The 27,488-nt window shown below is 37.4% G+C and overlaps 1 protein-coding gene across 6 annotated transcripts in view; it reads left to right on the top strand.

The window, feature by feature from the left end:
• Nucleotides 1-27,488, top strand: part of UNC13B (unc-13 homolog B) — a 142,219-nt gene that overhangs the window by 23,314 nt on the left and 91,417 nt on the right. For 5 of the 6 annotated variants that reach the window (XM_023762459.1, XM_006098711.3, XM_023762458.1 and 2 more), the window contains exons 2-7: nt 10,062-10,091; nt 13,149-13,248; nt 15,004-15,121; nt 16,384-16,507; nt 21,811-21,884; nt 26,386-26,443. In XM_023762459.1, the coding sequence (XP_023618227.1) occupies nt 10,062-10,091; nt 13,149-13,248; nt 15,004-15,121; nt 16,384-16,507; nt 21,811-21,884; nt 26,386-26,443 (504 nt within the window). Of the gene's footprint in view, nt 1-10,061; nt 10,092-13,148; nt 13,249-15,003; nt 15,122-16,383; nt 16,508-21,810; nt 21,885-26,385; nt 26,444-27,488 lie in introns of those variants that run through there. The other variant, XM_023762460.1, reaches the window with a different exon arrangement.

Genomic DNA, 27,488 nt, shown 5'->3' with positions numbered 1-27,488 from the left:
AAACTTGCTTTCTACCTTTCTTGAGATCTAGGCCTATACTCTCTTGCAACTGAAAAAGGGAGATAAGCTATTAAAAACTACACATGCACAAACGAACATACGTGCACACACTATTGCAACTACAGAAGGGGGAGGTAAGCTATTAAAATCACTTGTGTGCATGCCCCTCCTCTTCACTTTAATGGTTTAAATTCTGCCTTGCAGCTAGTTTGAGATACCTTATACAGGACCAGAGAATCTTTCACCTAGTAAGTAATGCTCAATAAACATTTGATTTGATTTAATGTTTGTATGTATTAGCAATTAATAACCTGTGGGCTTCCCTGTAGGATGTTTAATGGATTTTAATAAAGACCAAGAAATAGTTGTGCTTTATGTGTAATATGAGATTTTGCTATAATGGTTTTAGGTATTAAAAGTGAAAACATTAAGCCCTAGCCGGTTTGGCTCAGGGGATAGAGCATCGGCCTGCGGACTGAAGAGTCCCGGTCGATTCTGGTCAAGGGCACATCCCTGAGTTACTGGCTCATCCCCAATGGGGGGGCTTGCAGGAGGCAGCCAATCAATGATTTTCTCATCATTGATGTTTCTATCTCTCTCTCCCTTTCCCTTCCTCTCTGAAATTAATAAAAATATATTAAAAGAAGTTAAAACATTAAGCTGAGTGAATTAAAGAATGTCCTTTTGCTGTCCATGTATAATCAAGCTTGAATGAGCTCTGATAAATAGTAACCATAGAAATCTGATTGTGTATATGAAAATCTACACAACCGAGGTTTATTTATTTAGAAAACACTTTAAAAGATATATTTGAGCATTTGTACATGTTCAGTTATAACCTGGACTGTGTTTACTCTAGAATTAGTCATTGGTTTTGTTAGTTGAAGTTTGACGTAAGTACTTGTTTGTCTTTTGGTTTGAAAAGGAGCTTATAGGTAGTGAATTTTGTTGATTCTTACAGAAATTAATTTTTTTTCAGGAGCAGGGTAGTATATTTTTGTATATTTTATTAGTATTCTCTTTAAATTATAATAAATTGCTATGAAGTCAGGTAGAAGGTTAGCAGTGATACCTAAGATTTTCTCAGAAGAAAATCTGTACATGAATGAATGAATGAAATCAGGTATATTACTGGTGTGCAACTTTGGTTTTATTTATTACTCTATTCACACCACCATATTTCAAAAGAATTTTTTCTATTTATTTTTCTTTGCCTTGATTCATATGGGCATAAATGGAAGCATTAGCTGTTTCAGTTGCTATGGAATTGATATTAATACTGTAGGAGAAAGCTGTGGACTGTAATAAGTATGGCTTTTGAATCTGGGTTTGAATTTCAGATTTTCCTGTTTAAGTCTGAAACCTTGGGCAAGTTACTTAACCTCTTTGGGTTTTCGTTAATCTGTAAAGTGGAAACTGTATACTCTACAGTAGTGTTTTTTCATACTGTAGGCATGATTCATTAGTCCTGAAATGAGTTTAGTGGGTAACCAGCATTAGGGGGAAAATGTAGAACTGTTGCTAATAAGGGAAAGTATTATTTTGTGAGACTTTTATTTCATAGTACACATTCATACTGCACATAAATATGTATGTAAGTAGACGGGAACTTTGTTGCAATGTAAGATATACAGGGTGTCCCCAAAAATGTATATGTACTCTAGGCTGGGTTAAAAACAGTTTGAAAACATTCTGTAAAGTCGTTAGGATTAAGAGTCTAGTATAGCTCCTGTTTCATAGATAGTAACTGAAAGAAAAATGGCGTTGGAGAAGTCTTATTGGATATTTTGGCCTTGTTGGATTTTGTTGTGTTTTTACAGATTTGGTCTTTATTCCAAGAGCTATAAAATAAAAGCTGGTTTGTTACTTTAATTTGTTATTGCGTATGGAAAGTAATTTGACATAGAAAGGTTGTTGTTTTTTTTAAGTGTTGTTTTGGGAACTCGTATAAATAGGTGAGAGTGTAAGTTTATGTGACAACTTGGAGTACAATTGGGCAGTAGTACCTAGTAAAGTTGAAGATAAGTACCCCCTACAGCCTAGTGATTGCAATTCTTGTGCTTGGTCAAAGGAGACATGCAGGAGGATGTTCAGTGAAGCATTGTTCGTAATTGCAAGAATTTGGAAACAATTTAAAAGTCCCATGGTAGAAATTTGGATAAATAAACCATGATGTGTTCATCAAATGGAATGCTAAACTAAACTAAGTTAAATGAATAAACTAAGCTCCATTTATCAATAATGATAAATCTCAAATCAAAATGGGAAGAAAAGCAAGTTGCAGACAGATATAGTATGATACCATACACTTAACATTAGAAACATGCAAAAGCAGTATTGTATATTGTTTATGGATATAAGCATATGTAGTAAAAATAAAAATTTAGACTGGAATGATATATATTGATGTCAGGATAATGGAGACTAAAAAGGAAGTAAGGGAGGGAATGGGATTAAGTAGGGATTGCAGTTGTATTTGTAATATGTTATTAAATTTTGAAAAAATAATGTGTAGCAGATATGGCACAATGTTTAGATCTGGACAGTCTGATACAGATTAAATACTCAATGGTATCTGTTAAAAACAGCACATTGTTTTGGGTCTAGAGCAGTGGTTCTCAACCTTCTGGCCCTTTAAATACAGTTCCTCATGTTGTGACCCAACCATAAAATTATTTTTGTTGGCCGAGGCCGGTTTGGCTCAGTGGATAGAGCGTCGGCCTGCGGACTGAAGGGTCCCGGGTTCGATTCTGGTCAAGGGCATGTGCCTGGGTTTCGGGCACATCCCCAGTGGGGGGATGTGCAGGAGGCAGCTGATCGATGTTTCTCTCTCATCGATGTTTCTGGCTCTCTATCTCTCTCCCTTCCTCTCTGTAAAAAATCAATAAAATATATTAAAAAAAATTATTTTTGTTGCTACTTCATAACTGTAATGTTGCTACTGTTATGAATGGTAATGTAAATATCTGATATGCAGGATGGTCTTAGGCGACCCCTGTGAAAGGGTCATTCAACCGCCAAAGGGGTCACGACCCACAGGTTGAGAACCACTGGTCTAGAGAAAAATAGACTAAAAATATATGCATAGTAATGTTAAAAAGGTTAAGTAACATGGTAGAATTATGGAAATGCCTATCTTTTTTGATGTTTTCTAAATTTTATACAATGAATTTATGCCACTTTCATAATAGAAAAGAAAACCATAGCACATTTTTAGGAGTGGAATTGTTAGGTCAAAAGCAAAGAATTCAAACTTTTAAAAAATGTTAATATGGGAGGGATGGGGGGGACAATGGGGGGATAAGGACACATATGTAATACCTTAATCAATAAATAAAGAAAAAAATGTTAATAGGCATTTCTTGAAATTTCTATGATATTTATAACCATATTTATCTCTCTTGTTTGGTTTAAAAATACTTTTTCTAATGCTTTGATAGTGACCCTTAATTTCTTATTTCACAGATATAACTAATCTTATACTCTTTTATTTTTAGTCTTCTTATGTTTTTTGATCTTTGGCAGAACTCTCAGAGCAGCAATTTGTTGGATTCTAATTTTTAAAAAAATCACTTGCCGAAACCGGTTTGGCTCAGTGGATAGAGCGTCGGCCTGCGGACTGAAAGGTCCCGGGTTTGATTCTGGTCAAGGGCATGTACCTGGGTTGCGGGCACATCCCCAGTGGGAGATGTGCAGGAGGCAGCTGATTGATGTTTCTCTCTCATCGATGTTTCTAACTCTCTATCTCTCTCCCTTCCTCTCTGTAAAAAATCAATAAAATATATTTAAAAAATCACTTAATGATTTTTGGTATTACTGTATCTTAGTGATAAGAAGCTATGTTTTATTGACATAGAAACTTAGATGTGTAACCTTGGAGAAGTTACTTAATCTGTGCCTCTATTTTCCCATCTATAAAATGGAGATAATATTAGTACATACCTAATCAGGCTATTGCAGAGAATAAATGACAAAATACATGTGAAGTACTTAAAAGAATATTTTGCCAATAGTACAGTCAGTACATTTTTTATTATTTATTATTTTTTCCTATAGCAAAGTTTAGCTGTTTTATATGACAGCTTCTGTTTAAACAAATATATATTTAAATACATAAAAAACATAAGTGAGATATTATACATGCTTTCCTTTCTTTAAAATATTTTTATTGATTTCAGAGAGGAAGAGGGAGAGATAGAAACATCAATGATAATAAGAGAGAATCAGTGGTTGCCTGCCTCCTGCATGCCCTCTACTGGGGATTGAGCCTGCAACCCAGGCATGTGCCCTTGACCGGAATCAAAACTTGGGACCCTTCAGTCCTCAGGCTGATGCTGTTATCCATTGAGCCAAACCGGCTAGGGCTATACATGCTTTTCTTGATTTTTCACTTTATATAACTTGGACATCTTTTTATATCAATGATAGATCTATATCATTGTTTTAAATGTTTAGATAATATTCCATTATATGTAACATGATTTTACTAAAACATTTCCTTATTAATGGGTATAATTTAGGATATTTCTAATTTTTGATATTATAAATGTAATTGTGATGAATAACCCTTGTGGTTAGAATTCCTCCTTATGGTACATTCTCAAAAGTTTTGTTAGTGTAAAGAGCACCGTGAGTTCCAGAACTTCCTAGAAAACTCACTTGGGACTGTGCCCCAGGATGAAATACTGTTCTGGCCACAGAAGCCATGCATTTACATTGTGTTATGCCTTTGCTTCTGCTCTTTCCTTACTTGTATTTCCTTCTATTCTCATTTTCCATCTGAAGAATGCCTACTTCTTTGTGATCCTGTTTAAATTTACCTCCCCTTCCACAACCTAAACCAAACCAAATTAAAAAAAAAATCACATTTGAAAACCATAATCTTTTATTCTTTAGCTTTCTTACAGTATCTGTTCTTGCTTTCATTTATTATTCACTCAGCAGGTATTTGTTAATGCCTTTTATGTTCCAGATACTACAGAGTGCCAGATAAGTAGTAGATAAAACATAGTTTCTGCTCTCATGGAAGTCACAGACTAGTTGGAGAAAAGACAACAAATAGTTGACCAAAAATAAATATGTAAATATAAATTTGTCATAAGTATTATAAAAAAAAAAGAAAGAGAACTGGATTAATCTGAATAAAGACTAATGTTTGAGTTTCTCTGAATTAATGGGCCTTTGTACAGAGAACATCCTATATAATAAAAGCATAATATGCTAATTAGGCCAGACATCTTTCTAGGTGTCCTTCCAGATGAAGATGGGGCTGCGAGGGCTGAGGCAGAGGCAGCTGCCGCCGCATGCAGAGGCCGAGGCAGAAGCGGCCACCACGGCGGAGGGGGCCGAGCCCCTTGCACGAATTTTGTGCATTGGGCCTCTAGTAGATTTATAAAGCCTGGATAAAACATAAACAAGCTTTAATGCTGCTGCTTAAGATTGAATAAAGGAAGAAAGGGATGATTCCTTTGTTAAATATGAAAATTGAAGGTTATATATTTTTTGTTATATGACATCATAGAAGGATGGATAGAATTCTTCTAATAGCCTTTGAGTCCTCAAAGAACCTGAGTTCTTCAACCACCAGTTCCATTATCTCAAGCTGTCCTAGAAAAATGGCCATTGGTTCTTTTGCTTTATGTGGCTAACTAGATGTTGTCCTGACTATTTAATATGTCCAGGCATGCTGGGATTGGGAACAAATAATCCATTGATCCTTGAAAAACATAAAAGTAAAAAGCCAATCACATGTTTCTATTTTAGATAGAGCATTGGCATCTAAACTCAAAACTGCTTTATTTTAATTAGATTATATCAACCAATTATATATAGATAAGGCCTATAGATTTCTAATTATGTTAGTCTGGTTACCAAAGTTTTGTTGCAAAGACTTATTTGTGATATTTGTTTGAGGCTTTGTTAATAGGTTCCAAGAAAGGAATTGTCTCAGGGGCCGCTTACCAAGATTATATTCAAGGAATTTTGAAGAATTAACCTGATGAATAAAACAATGAATTCTGTCCTTAAAGAGATTTTGATCATTATGGGAGTTAAGATTTTGATAGGAATAACTGCTATGGAGAGATAGAAAGCAAGAAGAGCACGAGGTGCATATAAACTGCCTTGGGAATTGTGAGCAGGGAGACAGTATTTTTGACGGCATTTGTTTGGAAAAAGATCAGGGAAAGTTGAGTAGGAGAGATAATATTCGTGGTTGGTGTTGAAGAATGAGGAATACTTTGAACATGTGGAAATGAAGTGTATTGGGAATATCCTATTATGGACAGGAGTCAATATTCATGTATTTTTTTTGCATAATCTACCTTTTTGCCATTTTAGTAACTATTAATAATCATCATCATAATAGCTAACATTTATTAACTGCCTATTATGTGCCAGAATCTGTTCTAAGTGTTTTATATTTATTAACTCTGTCCTCACATTATGATCATCTCTGTGTTTGTTTTCTTTTTGTAAAAATTAATCCTCTCCTGAGGGTACGCTTTTATTGATTTTAGGTCTAGAGAGAGGAAGGGAGAGAATGAGAGAGAGAGAGAGAGAGAGAGAGAGAGAGAGAGAGATACATTGATTGGTTGCCTCCTGCAGAGGTCCCAACCAGGGCTGGGGATCAGGCCTGCCCTTGACCAGAATCAGATCCGGGACCCCCCTTCAGTCCGTGAGCTGAAGCTCGATCCACTGAGCCAAACCAGCTAGGGCCTCCTTTGTTTTTAAAAAAGGTAAGTCATCTTTTTCTTAAGAACCAGATTTCATTTTCCCTCATAAAAATGAAGAGCTAAAACATATGTGTAAAAAAAATGTTAAAGCCTAAATGTGTGATATAAGGGAGAATGATTTATATAACACTTAAAACATGATGAGATTTTAGGGAATCATTAAAAATGATCTACCTTTTTGCCATTTTGATAACAATATTAATAACCATCATCATTGATGATTATTAAAATGATAGTTATAAAGAATGAATAAACATTGGAAAATATTTGCTGTTACTTTGAGAGGAAAATGATTTTTCATGGTCTATTTTCTTCTTAAATTGAGTGTTTAACTTTTATAGTTACTCATAGTGGAGCGGGAAGGAATAAGGGCATCTTGCTAGCCAGTCAGAACAGCTGAGTCAACTCCTGTGATCATTTAGCTAACAGATGTCACAGTTAGTGCATCTTTATGTTGAAATATTTGACAAATTAATAATTACAAATATATATTTAAAAACATATACTATGCTAGATTAAAATCAGGGCAGTGGGATTATATATGATTCCCATCATTTAAAATGTTAACTTTTAAAGAAAAAAGGAAATGGTGGTTATTATATGTAAGAGGTAATACACTTTAATCCTAGATTCTGAAGCAGGAGCGTTGCAAACAAGGGGACTAGTTCCCAAAGGCTCAGAAATTGTTTCATGAGTAGGACAGGCTAGAGCAAGGCAGGTTAGTTATTCCCTCCCTGAGGAACCAGGTCACTGGATGCAGAGCCAGGGTGAATAGGATTATTTCCTGTAATCTCAGGGGTGCCAGTTGTAGATTTGATTCTTCAGCAAGGTCAGAGAAACTCAAGAGCTGAAGTTACAGCTTTTTTTTTTTTTTTTTTTTTGAGGGTAGGCACAGTGTATCATCTCTTATTTCTACTTTAAAAAATATTATTAATATTATTGATTTTAGAGAGGAAGAGAGGGAGAGAGAGATAGAAACACCAATGATGCCCTAGTGGCTAGGATAGTGGATAGAGCATTGGCCTGTGGAGTGAAGGGTCCCGGGTTCGATTGCGGCCAAGGGCACATGCCTGGGTTTCAGGCTCAATCCCCAGTAGGGGGCATGCAGGAGGCAGCCTATCAGTGATTCTCATCTTTGATGTTTCTATATCTCTCTCCCTCTCTCTCTGAAATCAATAAAAATATCTTTTTTTAAAAAATATATTTTATTGACTTTTTACAGAGAGGAAGGGAGAGAGATAGAGAGTTAGAAACATCGATGAGAGAGAAACATCGATCAGCTGCCTCCTGCACATCCCCTACTGGGGATATGCCCGCAACCAAGGTACATGCCCTTGACCGGAATCGAACCTGGGACCTCTCAGTCCGCAGGCCGACGCTCTATCCACTGAGCCAAACCGGTTTCGGCCAATAAAAATATCTTAAAAAAGAAACATCAATGATTAGAATCATCAATTGGCTGTTTCCTGCACGCCCCCTACGGGGGGTTGAACATGCAACCCGGGCATGTGCCCTGACCGGGAATTGAACCGTGATCTTCTTGTTCATGCATGAGTTGATGTTCAACCACTGAGCAACACTGGCCTGGATTCAATTTCTTTTAATAATCTATAATAATAAAAGCGTAATATGGTAATTAGACTGGACAGCCGAACGACCTTGTGGATATCATTCTGGACGTTGGATCAAGGCAGAGGCGGTTAGGGGTGATCAGGCAGGCAGGTGAGTGGTTAGGGACAATCAGGCAGGCAGGCAGAGGGGTTAGGGGCAATCAGGCAGGCAGGCAGGCAGAGGGGCAATCAGGCAAGCAGGCGACTGCTGAAATCAGTTAATACTGATCGCTACCTACAACAAATAATCAATTTGAACCACGCTTTGATCGTAAAACAACCAGAATGGGCCAGAAGACATGGCAAAGTAATTTTGCTTCATGATAACGCACCACCACACACTTCAAAACCAGAAGCATCGATCAGACCCTCAAACCTCAAGGGAAGCCCTAGCCGGCTTGGCTCAGTGGATAGAGCGTCAGCCTGGGGACTGAAGGGTCCCAGGTTCAATTCCGGCCAAGGGCACATGCCTGGGTTGCGGACTCAATCCCCAGTGGGGGGTGTGTAGGAGGCAGCCGATCAATGATTCTCTCTCATCATTGATGTTTGTATCTCTCTCTCCTTCTCCCTTCCTCTCTGAAACCAATAAAGAAATATATATTAAAAAACAACAACAACAAAAAAAAACCTCGAGGGAAGGTAGGGGAGGGTGGGGGTAAGGGGGAGAGATCAACCAAGGGACTTGTATGCATGCATATAAGCCTAACCAAGGGACACAGACACGGGGGGGGGGGGGTAATGGGAGGATAAGGACACATATGTAATACCTTAATCAATAAAGAAAAAAATGATTAAAAAATAAAATAAAAATAAAGACACGTTCAAAGATCTTGCCTGGGAAGTATTAACCCACCCGCCGTATTCACCAGACCTTGCTCCTTTAGATTACTACTTATTCCAATTAATGGCACACGCACTTTCTGAGCAGCACTTCAAAACATACAAAGAAGTGGAAAATTGGGTCTCTGAATGGTTTGCCTCCAAACAAGAAAAGTTCTATTGGGACGTTACCCACAAATTAACTGAAAGATGGGGGAAATGTGTAGCTAGCGATGGACAGTACTTTGAATAAAGCACTTTTGATGTTTCTCTTGAAATTATCATGTTTTCTTTGATTACAAAATCTGTATTATTAACCAGTACACCTGGTATGTGGAATCTAATGAACAAAATAAACTGTTGAACAAAATACAGTGGGGCCTTGACTTACGAGTGTCCCGACTAATGAGTTTTTTGAGATACCAGCTGTCTCTCGGCTGATTTTTTGCATTGATTTGACAGAGTAATTTGAGTTAACGAGCTCCTTAACGAGCTCGGTCTCAGAAAGAATTAAACTTGTAAGTCAAGGCCCCACTGTAGATCCAGAGACATAGAAGCTTAGAACAGACTGTTGAATCTCAGAGGGAAGGTGGAGGTGGGTGGGATGGTGGAAGAGATCAACCAAAGAAATTGTATGCATATATGCATACCCCATGGACTTAGACAGTAGGGTGGTAGAGGCTTGGGGTGGAGGGGTAGGGGTAGGCTATAAGGGGTCAATGGGAAAAAAATGGGGACATATGTCATACTTTCAACAATAAAGATTTAAAAAAATTGACTTTAAAGAAAAATCTAGTCCTAACTTTAACAATGCTTGGCTTAATAGGTGCTCAGGAAATGTTGGTTAAATAAATTAATTTGTGACATTTTTCATGATGCCTTCTTTTTCTTTTTGCAGTTAAAAGAGCCAAATTCCAGGGTTCACCAGGTAAGATCCATCTTTACTTGCTATGTTCCCTCATACGTTCTGTGATTTAAAAGCAATCTTTTAAAAATTAATTTTGTTGTATTTATTTATTAAATTAATTAAACATACTAAATTCATTAAAACATTAATTAAAAAATCAGTATGGGGAGATGTTGGTCAAGGGGGTACAGTGTTTTAGTTAAGCAAGATGAAAAATTTCTGGAGATCTAATGTACAGCAATGTGTATATAGTTGACAAGTGTTGTATACTTGTAATTTTCTTTCTTTTTTTAAAAAAATGTTTTGATTGATTTTTAGAGGGAGAGGAAGGGCAGAGAGATAGATAGAAACATCCATGAGAGAGAAACATCATCAATTGGCTGCCTCCTGCATGCCCCCTACTGGGATTAAGCCTGCCTGCAACCTGTGCATGTGCCCTGACTAGGACCGAACCAGGGATATCTTGGTTCATGGGTTGACGCTCAACCACTGAGCCACACTGGTAGGCTATACTTGTAATTTTTTTAAGAGGGAAGATCTTAAGTGTTTTCAACACACATACTCCCTCTCTCACTCATTCAAAATGGTAACTATAAGAGGTAGTGATGAATATGTTAATTTGCTTGATTGTGGTGATTATTTCACAGTGTATCTTATGTCAAATAATCAGGTTGTATCCCTTAAAATATACAGTTTTAAATTGTCAATTATACCTCAGAAAAGCTGGGGGGAAAAACAATGCTGTTGTAAAACTTTAAAGAAATCAGAATCTATATATCTATCTAGCAAAAAGTTAAAGTTCCCTTACTTCTTGACCAACTCAATTATACTTCCTGACGTAACTATTTAGAGGTTTTTATATATCGTTCAGACTTTTTTTCTGTGTATGTGTGTGTACACTACTGGATTAGCTACACATATCTTTGTGCAACCTAGTTTTTTCCCAGCACATCATGAAAATCTTTTCTTATGTGTGTGTATATCTGATTCTTTTTTAAAAAAATGTACAGAATTTTGTTGTAGATTTGTACCCTAGATACTTGATTGAATATTTAGGTTGTTTCTAATTTCTTGCTATTTTAAGAAGTAAATGTTCTTGTGCATTTATCATTGCCTGCTTTTACAAATGTAAATGTACACTAGAGTCCAGAAATAGAATTGCTGAGCCAACGGTATGTATTTTAGAGAAATTTGGTAGATGCTGCCACATTAACCTTCTGAAAGTTTTTGCTAGATTATACTAACCTACACAGTGTGTGAGGGTTTATTTTCCCAAATCCTTATCAACATGAAATAATATGAAACTCTTTAATCTTTGTCCATCTGAAGGTAAAAATAGTATCTCCTTATTTTTTTAAAAAATATATTTTATTGATTTCTCACAGAGAGGAAGGGAGAGAGACAGAGAGTCAGAAACATCGATGAGAGAGAACCATCGATCAGCTGCCTCCTGCACATCCCCCACGGGGGGTGTGCCCGCAACCCAGGCACATGCCCCTGACCGGAATCGAACCCGGGACCCCCCCAGTCCGCAGGCCGACGCTCTATCCACTGAGCCAAACCGGTTTCGGCGTATCTCCTTATTTTTATACACATTTCCTTAATTGTAAATGTCAAGTTACTCTGATTACTGCTGGGGAAGGAAAGAGCTCTAGAAATAACTAGAAAAAAATGAACATGGTTGAGAACCCAGGGAAATCTGAAAAACCAAGCAAAACCTTGAGTGCAACAGGAACTAAAGCAGGTTCTGAGCTTTCTACTCTCTCCACTGGTTTTGGATTAAGACTTTTTTTTTTTTTAAGTAAGACTCTGTTCCAGCTGGCTTTCTATGCTTGCATACAGCCCATGATGGCTTTCTCCAGTGGAGTGTGTATGCTACTCATTCAAGCTTTATAACCTACCTGTAGCTACCACTGTTTCTTTGTTTTCTCTACTTACAATATTTTGGGAAGGAATCATATTGGCCGCACCTTTTGGCCATCCCATAGACTGGATGCTCTTGAGTGGCATCTGCCCCTGATCTAATTAGCTACGGTTGGATATGGAGAGTGGAGTACAAAATCATATGATATGAAACATAGCTCAGTAGTCTACTGCACTGGGACACTGGATATGGATGGGAATTATATATAAAATACATAATTTTTAATGATACTTAAGAGAAAGATTTACCTTCTGCTAGAAGTGCATGACAGGGACCATTTTCTCACATCTCTAACATTAGGTAATCATTTTAAGCAGTCTTTACCAGTTTGATGAGTCAAAGATAACTTTCTTCCTTTTTCATTTTATAAAATTATGGTGAACTTGTTTATATGAAAAAACTCTCAGTGCCCTCATCATGGCTGATGTGAAGGTAGTAGGGTGAGAATAGAATGCGCTGTGTTAAGCAGTAGGTCAGATCTCTGAGTTTTGAAGTTCAGGCTACCTACCTTTGTTTAATACTCAACTTATATTCTCAGAGAATTTCCTTTTCCCAACTCTGTAATAATGTTTCTGATAATTGAATAGATCAAGCTTGAAATTCATTTCCTTTATGAGGGTTTATCCTGAATTCTTGTCCCTTTCAACAGCTAGAGTTTACCCTTTCCTCTTCTACAATCCTTTATTACTTTTCCTCTTAATGGCACTTTTATTTTCTACATTTAAAGTTATATATCTTTCCTATTAGATGAATTATATTAGTTTTTTCAAGCTGCAGGTGTGCTATAAAATTAAATTAGTTGGTTATGTTAACATTTTTATAGATTAAATGAAATAGAATAGTAAATATCAATGTACCATCTCATATTTTATGAAGCTTTGTTCTAGTTTATATGTGTTTGTGTGTCTCCTGGGTCAAATACATTTCTTAAATTTGCAAAACACTTATAGGTTATGCTTTTGAAGGTAATATGTGTTTTATATATTTTTTGCGAGTCTACTATGTTTTGAATGATGCTACTTTGTACAATATGTTTCCATTTCTTCTATATGTGATGTTTTACTTTGGATATTATTTAACTCCAAAGGCTGTGTGAGATTGGGTAACAGTCTGAGCACTAAGTATTACATCTTCATTTTGCATTTTTTTCGAAGATAAATTTAACACGTATGTGACCCTGAAAGTGCAGAATGTGAAGAGCACAACTGTAGCAGTGCGTGGTGATCAACCTTCCTGGGAACAAGATTTTATGTTGTAAGTACTTTGCAGCAGCAGCGTACCTACAATATTTGATTACCTTTTCAAGGTAATTACATTGGATTAAACAATTACAGGCCCAAGATTTTGTGTATATGTAAGGTTTATAAAATATGTTAAATATTTAAAAACATTTAAATGTATTAGCATATGTTAAATATTCTTTTTGAAAACTACAGAGTTACAGGAACAATTGAGGTATGTGGAAGGTGAAGTATGTCTGCAGTTTTGTTCTCTTGTGGATTCGTAATCTATTCTTAGAGACGAATTATGAATGTGAGTCAACTCCTGATAGCTTGGAAGTTTTTAGAGACAGGAACTGGGTCCTGGATTATGTCTTCCTCAAAGAACCAAGTCATATGTATGTGCTCAGGAAACATTAAGTAAATGAACAAATGAGCTCATTATTACATTCTATTGTATTTATGTAAAGGGGAAATTTTTCTTTGCTTCACTTATTTTCAACACATTTGATTTGAATTCTATGGCTATAATACCACATCCCCAAATTTTGAATCTGAGAACATTTATCTTACTAGTACAACAGGGAAGCCAAGCTTTTCTCCAACGTGTTAACTTGAAATTTCTGCATGTGATAAGTAGATGTTTTCCTGAGAATACCTTTTTGCTTTTTCTGCTGGAATTGGCCTTTTCTCATCTTTCTTGCATTTCTTCTCAAATAAGCTTGTGTTTCAACAAGAGCTTTCTGGAGAACGTTTTTAGCATTAACATAAGTGTTTGCTTGTTCCACTGTAAGGCTATAGTTGAGTTTGAGTTAGCCCTTCTAAGCTGATATTCCACCAATACATGACATTGCTTTTGCTTATTGGTTTTTGGCTCTTTCCAGAATCATTTCTTTTTTAAAAAAATATATTTTATTGATTTTTTACAGAGAGGAAGGGAGAGGGATAGAGAGTTAGAAACATCGATCAGCTGCCTCCTGCACAACCCCCTCCTGGGAATGTGCCCACAACCAAGGTACATGCCCCTGACTGGAATCGAACCTGGGACCTTTCAGTCCGCAGGCCAACGCTCTATCCGCTGAGCCAAACCAGTCAGGGCCAGAATCATTTCTTTTAAAAAAAATTCTTAGTTATTATTATAGGAAAATCATCATTATTTATCATTATCCTGTGCTAATCATTTTGTTAATAAGTGGCAGTGCCTACTTTAACTGATAATGTCTAATGAGTTAATGTCTAATGAGGGGCTGTGTGGTATGAACTGGCACACTAGTGTCCCTCACTTGTCCCTGACCATGTGTTCCCATCAAATTTAGATGTTCTCAGGGATGTTTTTTCTTCTGCTTACAACCCATTTAATAAATCTTGTGAAGAAGCCTTGTTTTTTCTACAAGTTTCCTGTATACAATCCATAGATATAAGTTGTGGGCAGTGTTAGTATAATAAGAAAACATATAAGACTATTGCCTAAGGGTGGATGAAGAGTGTACGCAGGCAGCCTTTGTAGTAATGCCCACATTGCTTGGCTTCACTTTTTTTTTTTAAAAACGAAACTGTTAATCTAATCATAATTGTAGCTCCAAAGGAGAGGGGACAGACTAACAAAGGCATTTTTCTATAGATACCTTACATAGGTTTCTAGGAATCTAAACAATGGTTGCAGCATTCTGGGGCATTTTGATTTTTCTTGACAAAATCCTGGTAATAAAATATTCAAGGTAAACAGGAAATGTAGCTGTTTCCTTCATATTGTCTGGCTTTATTTAAAGCATTTTTTTCTTTCTTTTAGTGAGATTAGTCGCCTGGACCTGGGTCTAAGTGTGGAGGTATGGAACAAAGGACTGATTTGGGACACCATGGTGGGTACCGTGTGGATTGCACTGAAGACTATTCGACAGTCAAATGAGGTCAGTCCTTGCATTGCCCACTTATAGGTATGGTTCTAGCCTTAGTTCTCCCCACTCAATCTCCATTCAACTAATATTCATCCATACATCTCAGATTGCTCTGCCCCCTTGCTAATTAGAGGGCATGCAACCAGCTTATTCCTCACCTCACCTAGAGGTTTAGGGGATTTTATTTCGGTCTGGTCTTTCCTCTGCCTTGTGACTGAATTAAAAAGTGCTAGAACACCTCTTTAAACTTATCAGGTAGACAGCCCTTCTGAGTACTGTTCCTCTGCCTTGTGACTGAATTAAAAAGTGCTAGAACACCTCTTTAAACTTATCAGGTAGAAGAGAGAGAGAGAGAGAGAGAGAGAGGGAGAGGGAGAGAGGACAGATAGAGAGGACAGATAGAGAGAGAGAGGAGAGATATCAGGAGGGTAAAGGAGGGAAGGGAGAGACTGTGTGTGATTGATTTAGGGTACCTGTGGTTTTTACCTTTCCCACTAAGATACTTTCCTGAGAGGAGTCCATTAAACTTCCTCAGCCATCTGGATGGGTTCTGTTCTCTACTCTGGATCCTATTTTCTGCTTTTTTTCTTTGGGTCACTCATCCCCAGGGGACTGGTTTCAGTCTTCCTTCTACATGTAACCCTAATAGGGTTTAAGGAACTACCAGTTTTGGCAATTGGTATTCACAGTGTCTCTGTACATTATTTTCAAGACTGAACTCCCATTCCACTTCCCCAGGTTAGAATTCAGCATAATTTCTTCATACACACTCACTTTGAATGTGGATAGAATCTATAGTATTCCTATATATCTTTTTCATGGACTGGGAGTTTTCTCTGGGAGTGGGGTGATGAAAATGTGACCCTCCTTCCGGAATTTCTTTTAGTTCTGGTTAAATTTGTACTCCCCCAGCAACGGGCAGTTCATTTTCATTGTGGCCCCAGTTCAAGTCTACTTAACTAGCAATGTTAGTAGCTCTTTACTGATTAGAAATAGAAACACATGAAGTGACACAGTCATTAAGAATGACACAGATTAAATATTGATCCATGGAGATGCTTGTTTTTTCGGTTTGGTACTCCGGAAATTCTTTCCTCAGTGGGCTTGCGGAGAGCAGGAGAGGTAGGTGGTGACAGTGGTGTGTTTGCCTTATCAGGAAGTGAGTGGCCCTCAGAAGCTCTCCAACAAGGAAATTCAGAGAAAAACACTTGGCTCTTAAACCAAGAGGGGAATCATGAAAAAGTAAAGTTTAATCTTAGATCTCTGTTTTCTAGGAAGGGCCCGGGGAGTGGTCCACATTGGAGGCAGAGACATTAATGAAAGATGATGAGATCTGTGGAACTAAAAACCCAACTCCTCATAAAATTTTGCTTGATACAAGATTTGAGTTGCCTTTTGGTGAGTCTGTTTGATTAGATTTTAATGTCATTTAATACTTTTTACCATATCGTTTCGAATTGTTTGCTATTTATTTTATTCCTGTGTCTTTTGTCTTATCAGCCATCTTTTTTGAGGGCATTCTTGTTTTCCTCTCTATTTCCTATAATGCCTATCTCAGGGATGATGCAAAGTTGATGCTAGAATGGTGCTAATTAAAGAATCTATACTAAGAGCATTCTATTTAAGTATTTACTTTTTTATGACTGTTTAGTATGATTTATGAAATACCTGCGTGTTAGAGAACACCAATAACTTATTCTTGTGATAACATTTTAACATTTATTGTCTTGAAGTGAATGTATAACTTATGATCTGTTCATTTTAACAATGACGTAGCACTAATAAGTAGAATAGTAATTTAAAAGGAAATTTTTAAAAAATCACAAAAAATACATTCCCTGGCAAAAATTCAAATAGTATGGAAATGTACATGAATAAAAGTTGTTTCTCTTCCCACCTCCTTTGCATTCTATTTTCAGTGGTCAAAGAAATTAACCACTATTAATTTTTTGTGTGTCTTGGTTTAGAAATAAGAAATTTCTTTTGCAGAAATTTCTTTTGACAAAATTTGAATCATATGTATATATTACATATAGTGATTCAGTCGTGTGCCGCATAATGACATTTCAGTCAATGACGGGCCACCCATATGATGGTGGTATACCATAAAGCCTAGGTGTATAGTAGGTCATATCATCTAGGTTTGTGTAAGTACACTCTATGATGCTTGCACAGTGGTGTAATTGCCTACAGATGCATTTCTCAGAACATCCCTTGTTATTAAACCGCACATAACTGCATAAAGTGTTGTATGAACTACAAAAGCACATTATCTTGGACATTGTTCCATGTTATACTTAAGGTCTATCTTGCTGGTCTGAACAGATGCCTATATGGTAAATGATCTCAGCAACCCTTTATTAATTGACGTGTAGGGTTTTTTTTTTAAATATTACATACTGCTGTAATGAACAGCTTTGTATATCTGTGCCCATTTGTGAGTCTAGGAGAAAGTCCTTAAAGTAGAATTTAAAGAATGGGTCAAGGGGGTGGAAGTGGCCGGGGAGAGGTCAATGGGGTGAAAAAGGAGACATATGTAATACTTTAAACAATAAAGAATTTAAATGAAAAAACAAACAAAATAAAGAATGGGTCAAACAATATATGCACCATTACTTTTCATAGTATTGCCAAGTTACTTGTCAGAAAGATTGTGCCATTTTATAGTCTTATCAGCTGTATCCAAGATGTCCCTTTTCTACACATCTTGGCTAACATTTTGTATTTCACAATCTTTAACCTTTTTCTGTGTAATTGGTTGATATGGTATCTTGTTTTAATTTAGTTTAATTTTAATTTTGACTGTTCACACTGAGCCAAACCAGCTAGGGCCTGGGCTTTTAAACCATAATATATTTAACCACTCCTCTTGTTGGGTATTTTGTTTGTTCAAAGTTTATACTATTATAAATTATATTGCAGTAAACAGAATCACAGCTCTATATTTTTCTTAAAACTATTTTGAGGGGTAAGGCAGGAATACATGCATAGTGGTTTAAAAAGTTACCCAGTAAAAATTACTAAGCCTCCCTCACAAATAAATTCTCTTCCTTATAGGCTGTCATGATTAGTACTTTCTTGTGTATCTTTGCAGAGTCAGTCTTTGAATCTATAAGCAAATATAGACTTAATCTCTTTTTAAAACACAAATAGTAGTATATTCGAACACATTTGGTGTCCCTGATGCTCTCCACTTAACAATGTATCTTAGAGCAGTGGTTCTCAACCTTGGCTGCATATTAGAATCACCTGGGAATCTTTTTAAAATCCTGATTTCTGGGCCCCATCCTCCAGAAATTCTGTTTCTTTGTTACTAATGTTGTGGCCCCACCCCATAACAAAGAAACAAAGAAACAGAATTTCCCGAGGATGAGGTCCAGAAATCAGGATTTTAAAAAGATTCCCAGGTGATTCTAATGTGCAGCCAAGGTTGAGAACCACTGTCTTAGAGAATCATTCTACATTATTCTACATCAGAACTTATAGACCTGCAGCATAGCAGCTCTTCCTGTCCTCTCACTTCTTTTAAACAATTACAGGGTACACCATTTTATGGATGAGGAAGTGCTTCACAAACTAGGTAGTAGATTATTTGAAGGTTTTATTATAAGACTTTGAAATATTGCCACTAATTGCTGAAGAGCAGTTCGAGGGGAAGGAGGTGAAGTTTTAGGCAGGAAGATATATCTGTCTAAATGTCTCCAAAGTTGTTCTGATCCATATGTTGCCTCATTGTTTCTCTTTCATGCTGTATATATCTGATGTTTATAAAAGGTGAGTTTTGTTTTGGGGTAAATTGTAATAGTCAATCTTAAATATATAGAAATGAGTATATACCATTATTAATTTTTCTTTTTTTATTGTGGTAAAATACAAATAACATGAAATTAACTATCTTAACTATTTTAAGTGTACAGTTCAGTGATATTAATACATTCATAATGTCGTGAACCATCACCATCATTCATATCCATAGCTTTTTTCATCTTGTAAAAATCAAACTCTGTATCCATTAAAAATAACTCCTATTCTCCTTACCCCTCAGCCCCTGGCAACCACCATTCTTTCTATGTCTATGATTTTTTACTATTCTAAGCATCTCAGATAAGTGGAATCATATAGTATTTGTCTTTTTGTAACTGGCATGTTTCTCAGCATGATATTCTCAAGGTTCATCCATGTTGCAACATATGTTCCTTCCTTGTTAAGACTGAATAATATTCCATTTAATATACATACTACATTTTGCTTATCCATTCATTCATTGGTGGACACTTGGGTTGCGTCCACATTTTAGCTACTGTGAATAATGCTGCTATGAACGTGGGTGTGCAGAAATCTCTGAGATTCTGCTTTAATTTCTTTTGAGTATATTATTACTCCAAGATGGAATTGCTGCATTATATGGTAATTCTATTTTTAATTTTTAAAATATTGCCATACTGTTTTTTCCTAGTGGCTGTACCATTTTCTAGTCCTACCAATAGTATGCAAGGATTCCAGTTTCTCACATCCTCACCAACACTTGTTATTTTCTGTTTTTGTTTTGTTTTTTTTGTTTTTTATGGTAGCCATTCTAATTGGTGTGAAGTAGTATCTCATTGTAGTTTTGATTTGTATTTCCCTAATGATCAGTGTTGTTGAGCATGTTTTCATGTGCTTATTGGCCATTTGTATATATTTGGAGAATCTATCAAGTCCTTCATTTTTTAATTGGGTTTTTGTTTTGTTGTTGAGTTTTAAGAGTTCTCTGTATATTTTGGGTATTAATCCCTTATCAGATATTTGATTTGCAGGTATTTTCTCCCATTCTGTTGGTTGCCTTTTTATTCTATTGGTATTATCTTTTACTGCAGAAATTTTTTGATTATCATAAAGTCCAATTTGTCTATATTTTCTTTTGTTGCCTGTGCCTTTGGTGTCCTATTCAAGAAATCATTGCCAAATACAATGTCATGCAGCTTTTGCCCTCTGCTTTTTTCTAGTAGTTTTATGGTTTTAGGTCTTGAATCATTTTGAGTTATTTTTTTTATGGTGTTAGGTAAGGATCCAACTTTATTCTTTTGCATATAGATATTTAGTTTTCCCAGCAACATTTGTTGAAAAGACTCTTTTCCCCACTGAATGTATCCTTGTCAAAAAATCATTTGACCACATATATGAGGGTTTAATTCTTAGCTCTCTATTCTATTGATCTATATATGTCTTTATGTCAGTATCACACTGTTTTCCCTCCCACTCAAAATATTTGTATTAAGATATAATTGACATTTAACACTGTAAATTTAAGGTGTACAGTGTATTGATTTGATACATTTATATATTGGAAAATGATTACCACCATCATAGCATTAGCTGATACCTCTATCATGTCACATAATATAGTACCACACTATTTTGACTACTATCTATATATATAAAAGCCCAGTGACTGGAATGGCAGGACGACCAGAACGACCGGTGGCTATGACGTGCACTGCGGCAGCCAAACCAGCCTGATCCGGGCCCTGATCGGCCCAACCCCTGCCCCGATTGGGGGCGGAGCTGGCCAGCCAACCACCTGCAGCCCCTACCCCTGGCCAGCCCGGCCCGATGGGCCCCCATTGGGGCAGGTAGGCCAGACCCCACCCTGCACGAATTTGTGCACCAGGCCTCTAGTAGCTTTATAGTAAATTTTGAAATTAGGAAATGTGAGTCCTCCAGCTTTATTCTTACTTTTAACCCTTTGCAGTCCAATTTTATTTTTGGAATTCAAACAGTCTGGTCCAAATTAATTGATGGGATTGAATGTTGAAGTTATCTGTCTCACTAGACCTCAGCTCGACGTCAGACCTGCTCTTAGCACCTGGTCTGTCGAGTCAGCCTCCACGTTGGACCGAAAAGGGTTAAAATTGTTTTGGCTATTTGGGATCTGTTGAGATTCCATATTAATTTTAGGATGTGGTTTCTATTTCTGTAAAAAACATATTGGGATTTTGATAGTGATCACATTGAATCTGTAGATCATTTTGAGTAGTATTAACACATTAACAATATTAAGTCTTGCCGAACCAGTTTGGCTCAGTGGATAGAGCGTCGGCCTGTGGACTCAAGGGTCCCGGGTTCGATTCCGGTCAAGGGCATGTACCCTGGTTGTGGGCACATCCCCACTGGGGGGCGTGCAGGAGGCAGCTGATCGATCTCTCTCATCGATGTTTCTAACTCTCTGTCCCTCTCCCCTCTTCTCTGTAAAAAATCAATAAAATATATTAAAAAAACAATATTAAGTCTTTTGGTCCAGTGGAAATAATAGAACATTATTTTGGTTTTTGTAAAGATTCAAGATAATGTTCATAGAAAGAATGAAGCCACCAGTAAAATTAGTCCATTGCTACCACCCTTCTAAGTTTGATTATCCGATCGAACAAAGCATTATTGACCCATGATTAAATTATTAACCATGCCAGCACCGGTTTGGCTCGGTGGATGGAGCGTCGGCCTGCGGACTGGAGGGTCCCGGGTTCGATTCCGGTCAAGGGCATGTACCTTGGTTGCGGGCACATCCCCCATAGGACATGTGGAGGAGGCAGCTGATCGATGTTTCTCTCTCATCGATGTTTCTAACTCTCTATCCCTCTCCCTTCCTCTCTGTGAAAAATCAATAAAATATATTTTAAAAAAATTATTAACCTTATAATCTGGTTTCTTCTTTTTCATGGTAGATATCCCAGAGGAAGAAGCCAGATATTGGACCTACAAATTGGAGCAAATCAATGCCTTGGGTGCTGACAATGAGGTAGGAACAGTCTTATTTGCAATATGGAGAGGTAGAGAAAATCTTTTTATAGAACACTTTATAGTTTTTCAACAGAGGGACCTGTGAGTATGTTCAAGAATGAAAGACTTTAAACTGTGTTAAAGAAAAAGGCATCTTGCCCTAACCAGTTTGGCTCAGTGGATAGACCGTCAGCCTATGGACTCAAGGGTCCCAGGTTAGATTCCGGTCAAGGGCATGTACCTTGGTTGTGGGCACATCCCCAGTGGGAGGTGTGCAGGAGGCAGCTGATCGATGTTTCTCTCTCATCGATGTTTCTAACTCTCTATCCCTCTCCCTTCCTCTCTGTAAAAAATCAATAAAATATACTTAAAAAAAAGAAAAAAGAAAAAAAAAAGAAAAAGGCATCTGGAAGATTGCCTGACATTTCATTAGAAGGATTTTTCTCCTACTTTTCCTATTCTCAGTGTTGCCCAGAAGTGGCTGAATTGGCAGTAGTTTGGCTCTAGATTGTTGGGGAAGGAGCTTATACTAGAAAAACTGTCCTCTTGTTACACAGACGAACAAAGGCATTTCTTCTGCTAGTTCCCAGATTTTTGGATCTATATATCCTTATTTGTTTGCTTTTTAAAAGGATGTATAGACTATTACATGCTTGGTGTCCTGCTGTACTAACTTATCTCCAGAAATGGGTCTGTTGCACAGAAAAGAACACAACTCAATCTGGGCCATCAGGAATAGGGAATGCTCTTGATATTGGTGGCGGAGGGAAAAATAAGTTATTTTACTTTTGGAAAAGTACCACTTTTGCTACTCTGGTTTTGATTTCCGTTTTCCTGATGATTAGTGATGTTGAACATCTTTTCATATGTACGTTGGCCATCTGTATCTTCTGTGGAAAAATGTCCTTTCATGTCCTTTGCCCAGTTTTTGATTGGGTTATTTATTTATTTTGTTATTGAGTTGTTTGTGTTTTATATATTAACCCCTTATTGGATATATCATCTATGAAATCTTGATAATTACTGAATCTTGGAGGTAAGTGTAAAGGTTTCAGTTTACTATGCTCATTTTTATGTCTGCTTAAAAATTTTATGTCGGTTTTAGGCTGTGAAAACCATTAGGTGAAAGGCTGGTGGGATCACTTCATAATGGATGAAATAGGCTGATACCAGTTGAATCCACTATTGAAATTTAATATCACTAAAAGTGACATAAGACACCATCACCCCACCAAAAAGAAAAAAAAACAAACCCCACACACACCTTCAATATAAATTTCAATCTAATCCTCAAACTACTAGAAATAATTTCCAGTTTAAAGAAAGTAAGAGGGATAGAGGAACATGGTAAATAAAACCTTGGGATATAATCAGCCAAATCTAGAATGTACAGCATTCTACATAACAAATGAGAGAAGAAGAAACAACTGTAGAATTAAAATGATTTAAAAGACATAATAACCAAATATGTACAATTTGATTGGATCATGAATTGAACAAATCAACTGTGACAAGATATCTTTGAGACAATAAAGAAAATTTGAATTCTGAGTAAGGTAGGCCTTAGCCGGTTTGGCTCAATGGATAGAGTGTCGGCCCGTGGACTGAATAAATAAATAGATAAATATAAATAATTAATAAATAAATAAGTAAATAGTACCTGACTTCACCCTGGCTGGTGTGGCTCAGTTGGTTGAGCATTGTCACATGCACCAAAAAGCTGCTGGTGTGATTTCCGGTCAGTGCATATGCTTGGGTTGTAGGCTTGATCCCCACCCAGTAGGGGTTGTGCAGGAGGCAGCCCATTGATGTTTCTCTCTCTCCCCACTCCCTTCTCCTCTCTCTAAAATCAATAAAAACATATTACAAAAATAAAATAAATTGTACTTGACTTATGATCTTCCTATCTACCTCTGATATTTGTATCATGGGTTATTGCTTGTATAGTATCCTATCTAAGTATATTTTTATACAAAAAATGTTTTGTATTTTGGATCCAACCACTTGAAAGGCCTTTCTCTACTGACACTGCTATATAAACCATCATCAACTTTTGTCTGGATAATTGCAATCATTGGTCTATTTCCCTTTTTGTTCCATACAGTTTATCTCACACAGTAGCCAGAGTGACTTTTTATTTTTTAAAAATATGTTTTAAAAAATACATGCTATTGATTTTTTTACAGAGAGGAAGGGAGAGGGATAGAGAGTTAGAAACATCGATGAGAGAGAAACATCGATCAGCTGCCTCCTGCACAACCCCTACTGGTGATGTGCCCGCAACCAAGGTACATGCCCTTGACCGGAATCGAACCCGGGACCCTTCAGTCCACAGGCTGACGCTCTATCCACTGAGCCAAACCAGTTAGGGCTTTAAATATGTTTTTGTTGATTTTTTTTTAGAGAGGAAGGGAGAGGAAAAGAGATAAAAATATTGGTGAGAGAGAAACATAGTTCGGCTGCTCCTGCACACCCCTTACTGGGGATCAAGCCCGGAGCCCTTGACCAGAGTCGAACCTGGGACCTTTCAGTCCACAGGCTGATGCTCTATCCATTGAGCCAAACCAGCTAGGGCGAGAGTGATTTTTTAAATGTTTATTGGTTTGAGAGAGAGAGGAAAGGAGGGGAGGAGGGAGGAGGGGAGAGAGAGAGACAAGAGAGAGAGACAGAGATAGAGAGAGAGAAGCATTGATTTGTTGTTCTACTTATTTATGCAATCATTGGTTGATTCTTGTATGTGCCTGGCTGGAGATTGAATCCACAACCTTGGCAAATCAGGACTATACTCTCACCAATTGAGTTAGCTGGGCAGGGCCAGAGTGATTTTTAAAGTGTAATCAAGTCACATCTCTCTTGTGTTTAAAACTCTAAATGGCCTCCCAATACACTAGAATAAAATCTAACTCCTTACCATGGTTTACATACTCTACTTCCCCATTGCCTGGAACAAGGCTTTGCACATAATAAGTGCTCAAGAAATATCTGTTAAATGAGTGACACATTTATCGGCAATGTTAGGAAAGCTCTGTATTGCCCAGTATGTCACAGCTTATTAATAAGTGGCAGAGTCAGGATGAAAACTCCAGATTATTTGCAAGTTGCTGGACCACGTTGTTTTCCCAGTCTTCCAATGGGATCTGCACCAAACTATTCTGTCTTCCAAACTATGTACCTGTGTTAAAGTGTTTATGTCTTTTTCTTTTTTGTTTTGCCTTTTCAAATCCTGCCCATCCTCAAGACTTAAATTTAATTAAAAATTTAATTTGTATGGCTTCAGTACTCTGTATTTGCTTTTTGTTTTTGTTAATTTTAACCCAATTCTCTTTTTCTTTTCCTCCCCCCCCCTCCCTCCCTTCCTCCCTCTCCCTCCCTCCCTCCCTCCCTCCCTCCCTCCCTCCCTCCCTTCCTTCCTTCCTTGACTCCCTCCCTTTCTTCCTTGAGAGAGTGGAAGGAAGGGAGGGAGGGAGGGAGAGAGAGAGAGAGAGAGAGAGAGAGAGAGAGAAATTGATGTGAAAGAGACACATCAATTGGTTGCCTTCCCCAATTGGTTGCCTTCCCCACATGTCCAGACCAGGACCAGGACTAGGGATCAAACCTACAACCCAGGTATGTGCCCTTGACCAGAAATTGAACACATGAGCCTTTGATGCTCAGGCCAATGCTCTAACCATTTAGAAACACCAGCCAGGGCACTCTGTATTTGTTTTTTTGGTGGTAAATGGTGGTGGATTGGGTTGGGAAGGCTAGAGTGTAAATGTGAAGGGGACTGGAGTAGATTTCAGATGTTGCATTGTATGCTTAAATAAGTAATTGCACACATGACCTCATGAGGGAGGAAGCACTGTTACTTTTTTTTTAAACATCAGAAACTCAGTCTTGGAGAGGTTTTCAGTTCCATCATTCCAATGGGGAAATCTATACTTTATCCATAGGAAAACTTAGAAGACTGCATTTTCTAAGTATTCTGAACCTTCTCTAAAACTAAGCCTTCTCTGCCTCGGCTGGGTGGCTCAGTTGGTTGGAGCATTGTCCTGAACACCAAAAGGTTGCAGGGTTGACTCCCAGTCAGGGCACATACCTAGGTTGTGGGTTCAATCCCCGGTCGGGGTGTGTACGGGAGGCAACTGACCAGTGTTTCTCACATAGATGTTTCTCTCTCTGTCTCTCTCCCCTTTCCTCTCTCTCTAAAAATAATACATGTCCTCCAGTGATAAATCTTTTAAAAAGTTAAAAAAACAACAACAGACTAAGCCTTCTACAGCTGCTTGGCAGGTGTCCTTGGCCAGAATGGTCTCTGCTATCCTGATTTAGCCTGTTGCATGGGACCAGTGTCATTTCTGATATTCTGGCCTTTATGTTGGGATCGCACAGGGAAATCAGCAGCAGGATCATCTATTTCTTTTCAATAAAAACTTTGACTCTCGTCAAACACTAAACCTTTTTACAGGTACCTGTGATTTTTCCCCTCTTTACTCGGGCCTCTTATTATATGTGTTTTTTTTTCTTCTTTCTGCTTCTAGTATTCTATTCAAGAAGAAAGCCAGAGGAAGCCATTGCCCAGTGCTGCCGCCCAGTGTTGTAAGTGAGAAACTTATCTCTGAAGCTCTTAATCACAGCTTTCTGTGAGTTCTCCAAATGTGGCTTATTTTGAATTGGGGAGGATGGTGTTGTGGTGTGAGTAAACAGTATATATTCTAGAAACACACCTATGTATATATTCAGACCCATGCCTCCAATGGATCTCTGCCCAGTAGCTTTAGGAAGAGATCTTTTGGTTTTGTGTGGCTGTAGGCAGGGCAATGGTGCTCATCTTTTTTGTCCATTTGCCAACTTTTATCCCAGGAGGAATGATTTTACTTTTTCTATCCCCATTTACCAGTTGTTATTCTTTTAAGACTTTGTTTAATGTCATTAACTCTGGAAAAGCTTTCTGCCGCTTTGTCCTTCCCGCAAGTCTAGCTAGATGTCTCTCCTCTATAGTACCCTGTGCATACATTTATTATATAACCTACCATGTATTATGATCTATGTATATTTCTTTGACAGGAACACAAAGTTTTTAAAGGCATAGAAATTCTTCCTTTTGTATTCCTAGCATCTGGCTCAATACCTGATACATAGTATAGTACGCCTCATTAAAGTTTGATAAATGTTTGAGTAAGAGAACTTGTCATTTCTCCTGAGATTAACTTATCCAAATCACACAGATTTCTTCTTGAAACGAGCCATGCATTGTTGCTATATTGCTACCTTCTCCTTAATTTCTCTTAAAACAGCTTGAGGATTCACTAAAGGACTGATTTGGAGTCTGTTCTCTTTCAATTTTTCAAGCTGTGGTGTGTGTGTGTGTGTGTGTGTGTGTGTGTGTGTGTGTGTGTGTGTGTTGTACTTTTATTGTTGTTGTTACTATAGTTTTTCTGAACCACATGTCAAACTCTTATCAACTGCATGTTGAAAATGGTAGTAATAGTAATTGTAGTAATACTACTACTAATAAGAACCATAGCATCTAACTTTTTGAGGTCTTACAGTATGCCAGATGCTGGTCTAAGAACTAAAAAGTACTAACTTATTTGATCTTCACAACAACCCTAAGACATAGATTTTACTCTTGTCTCTCCAT

This window comes from Myotis lucifugus, unplaced genomic scaffold (genome assembly GCF_000147115.1).
Source record: "Myotis lucifugus unplaced genomic scaffold, Myoluc2.0 scaffold_246, whole genome shotgun sequence".
Classification (NCBI taxonomy): Eukaryota; Metazoa; Chordata; class Mammalia; order Chiroptera; family Vespertilionidae; genus Myotis; species Myotis lucifugus.
This window is presented reverse-complemented; position numbering and strand designations above follow the sequence as displayed.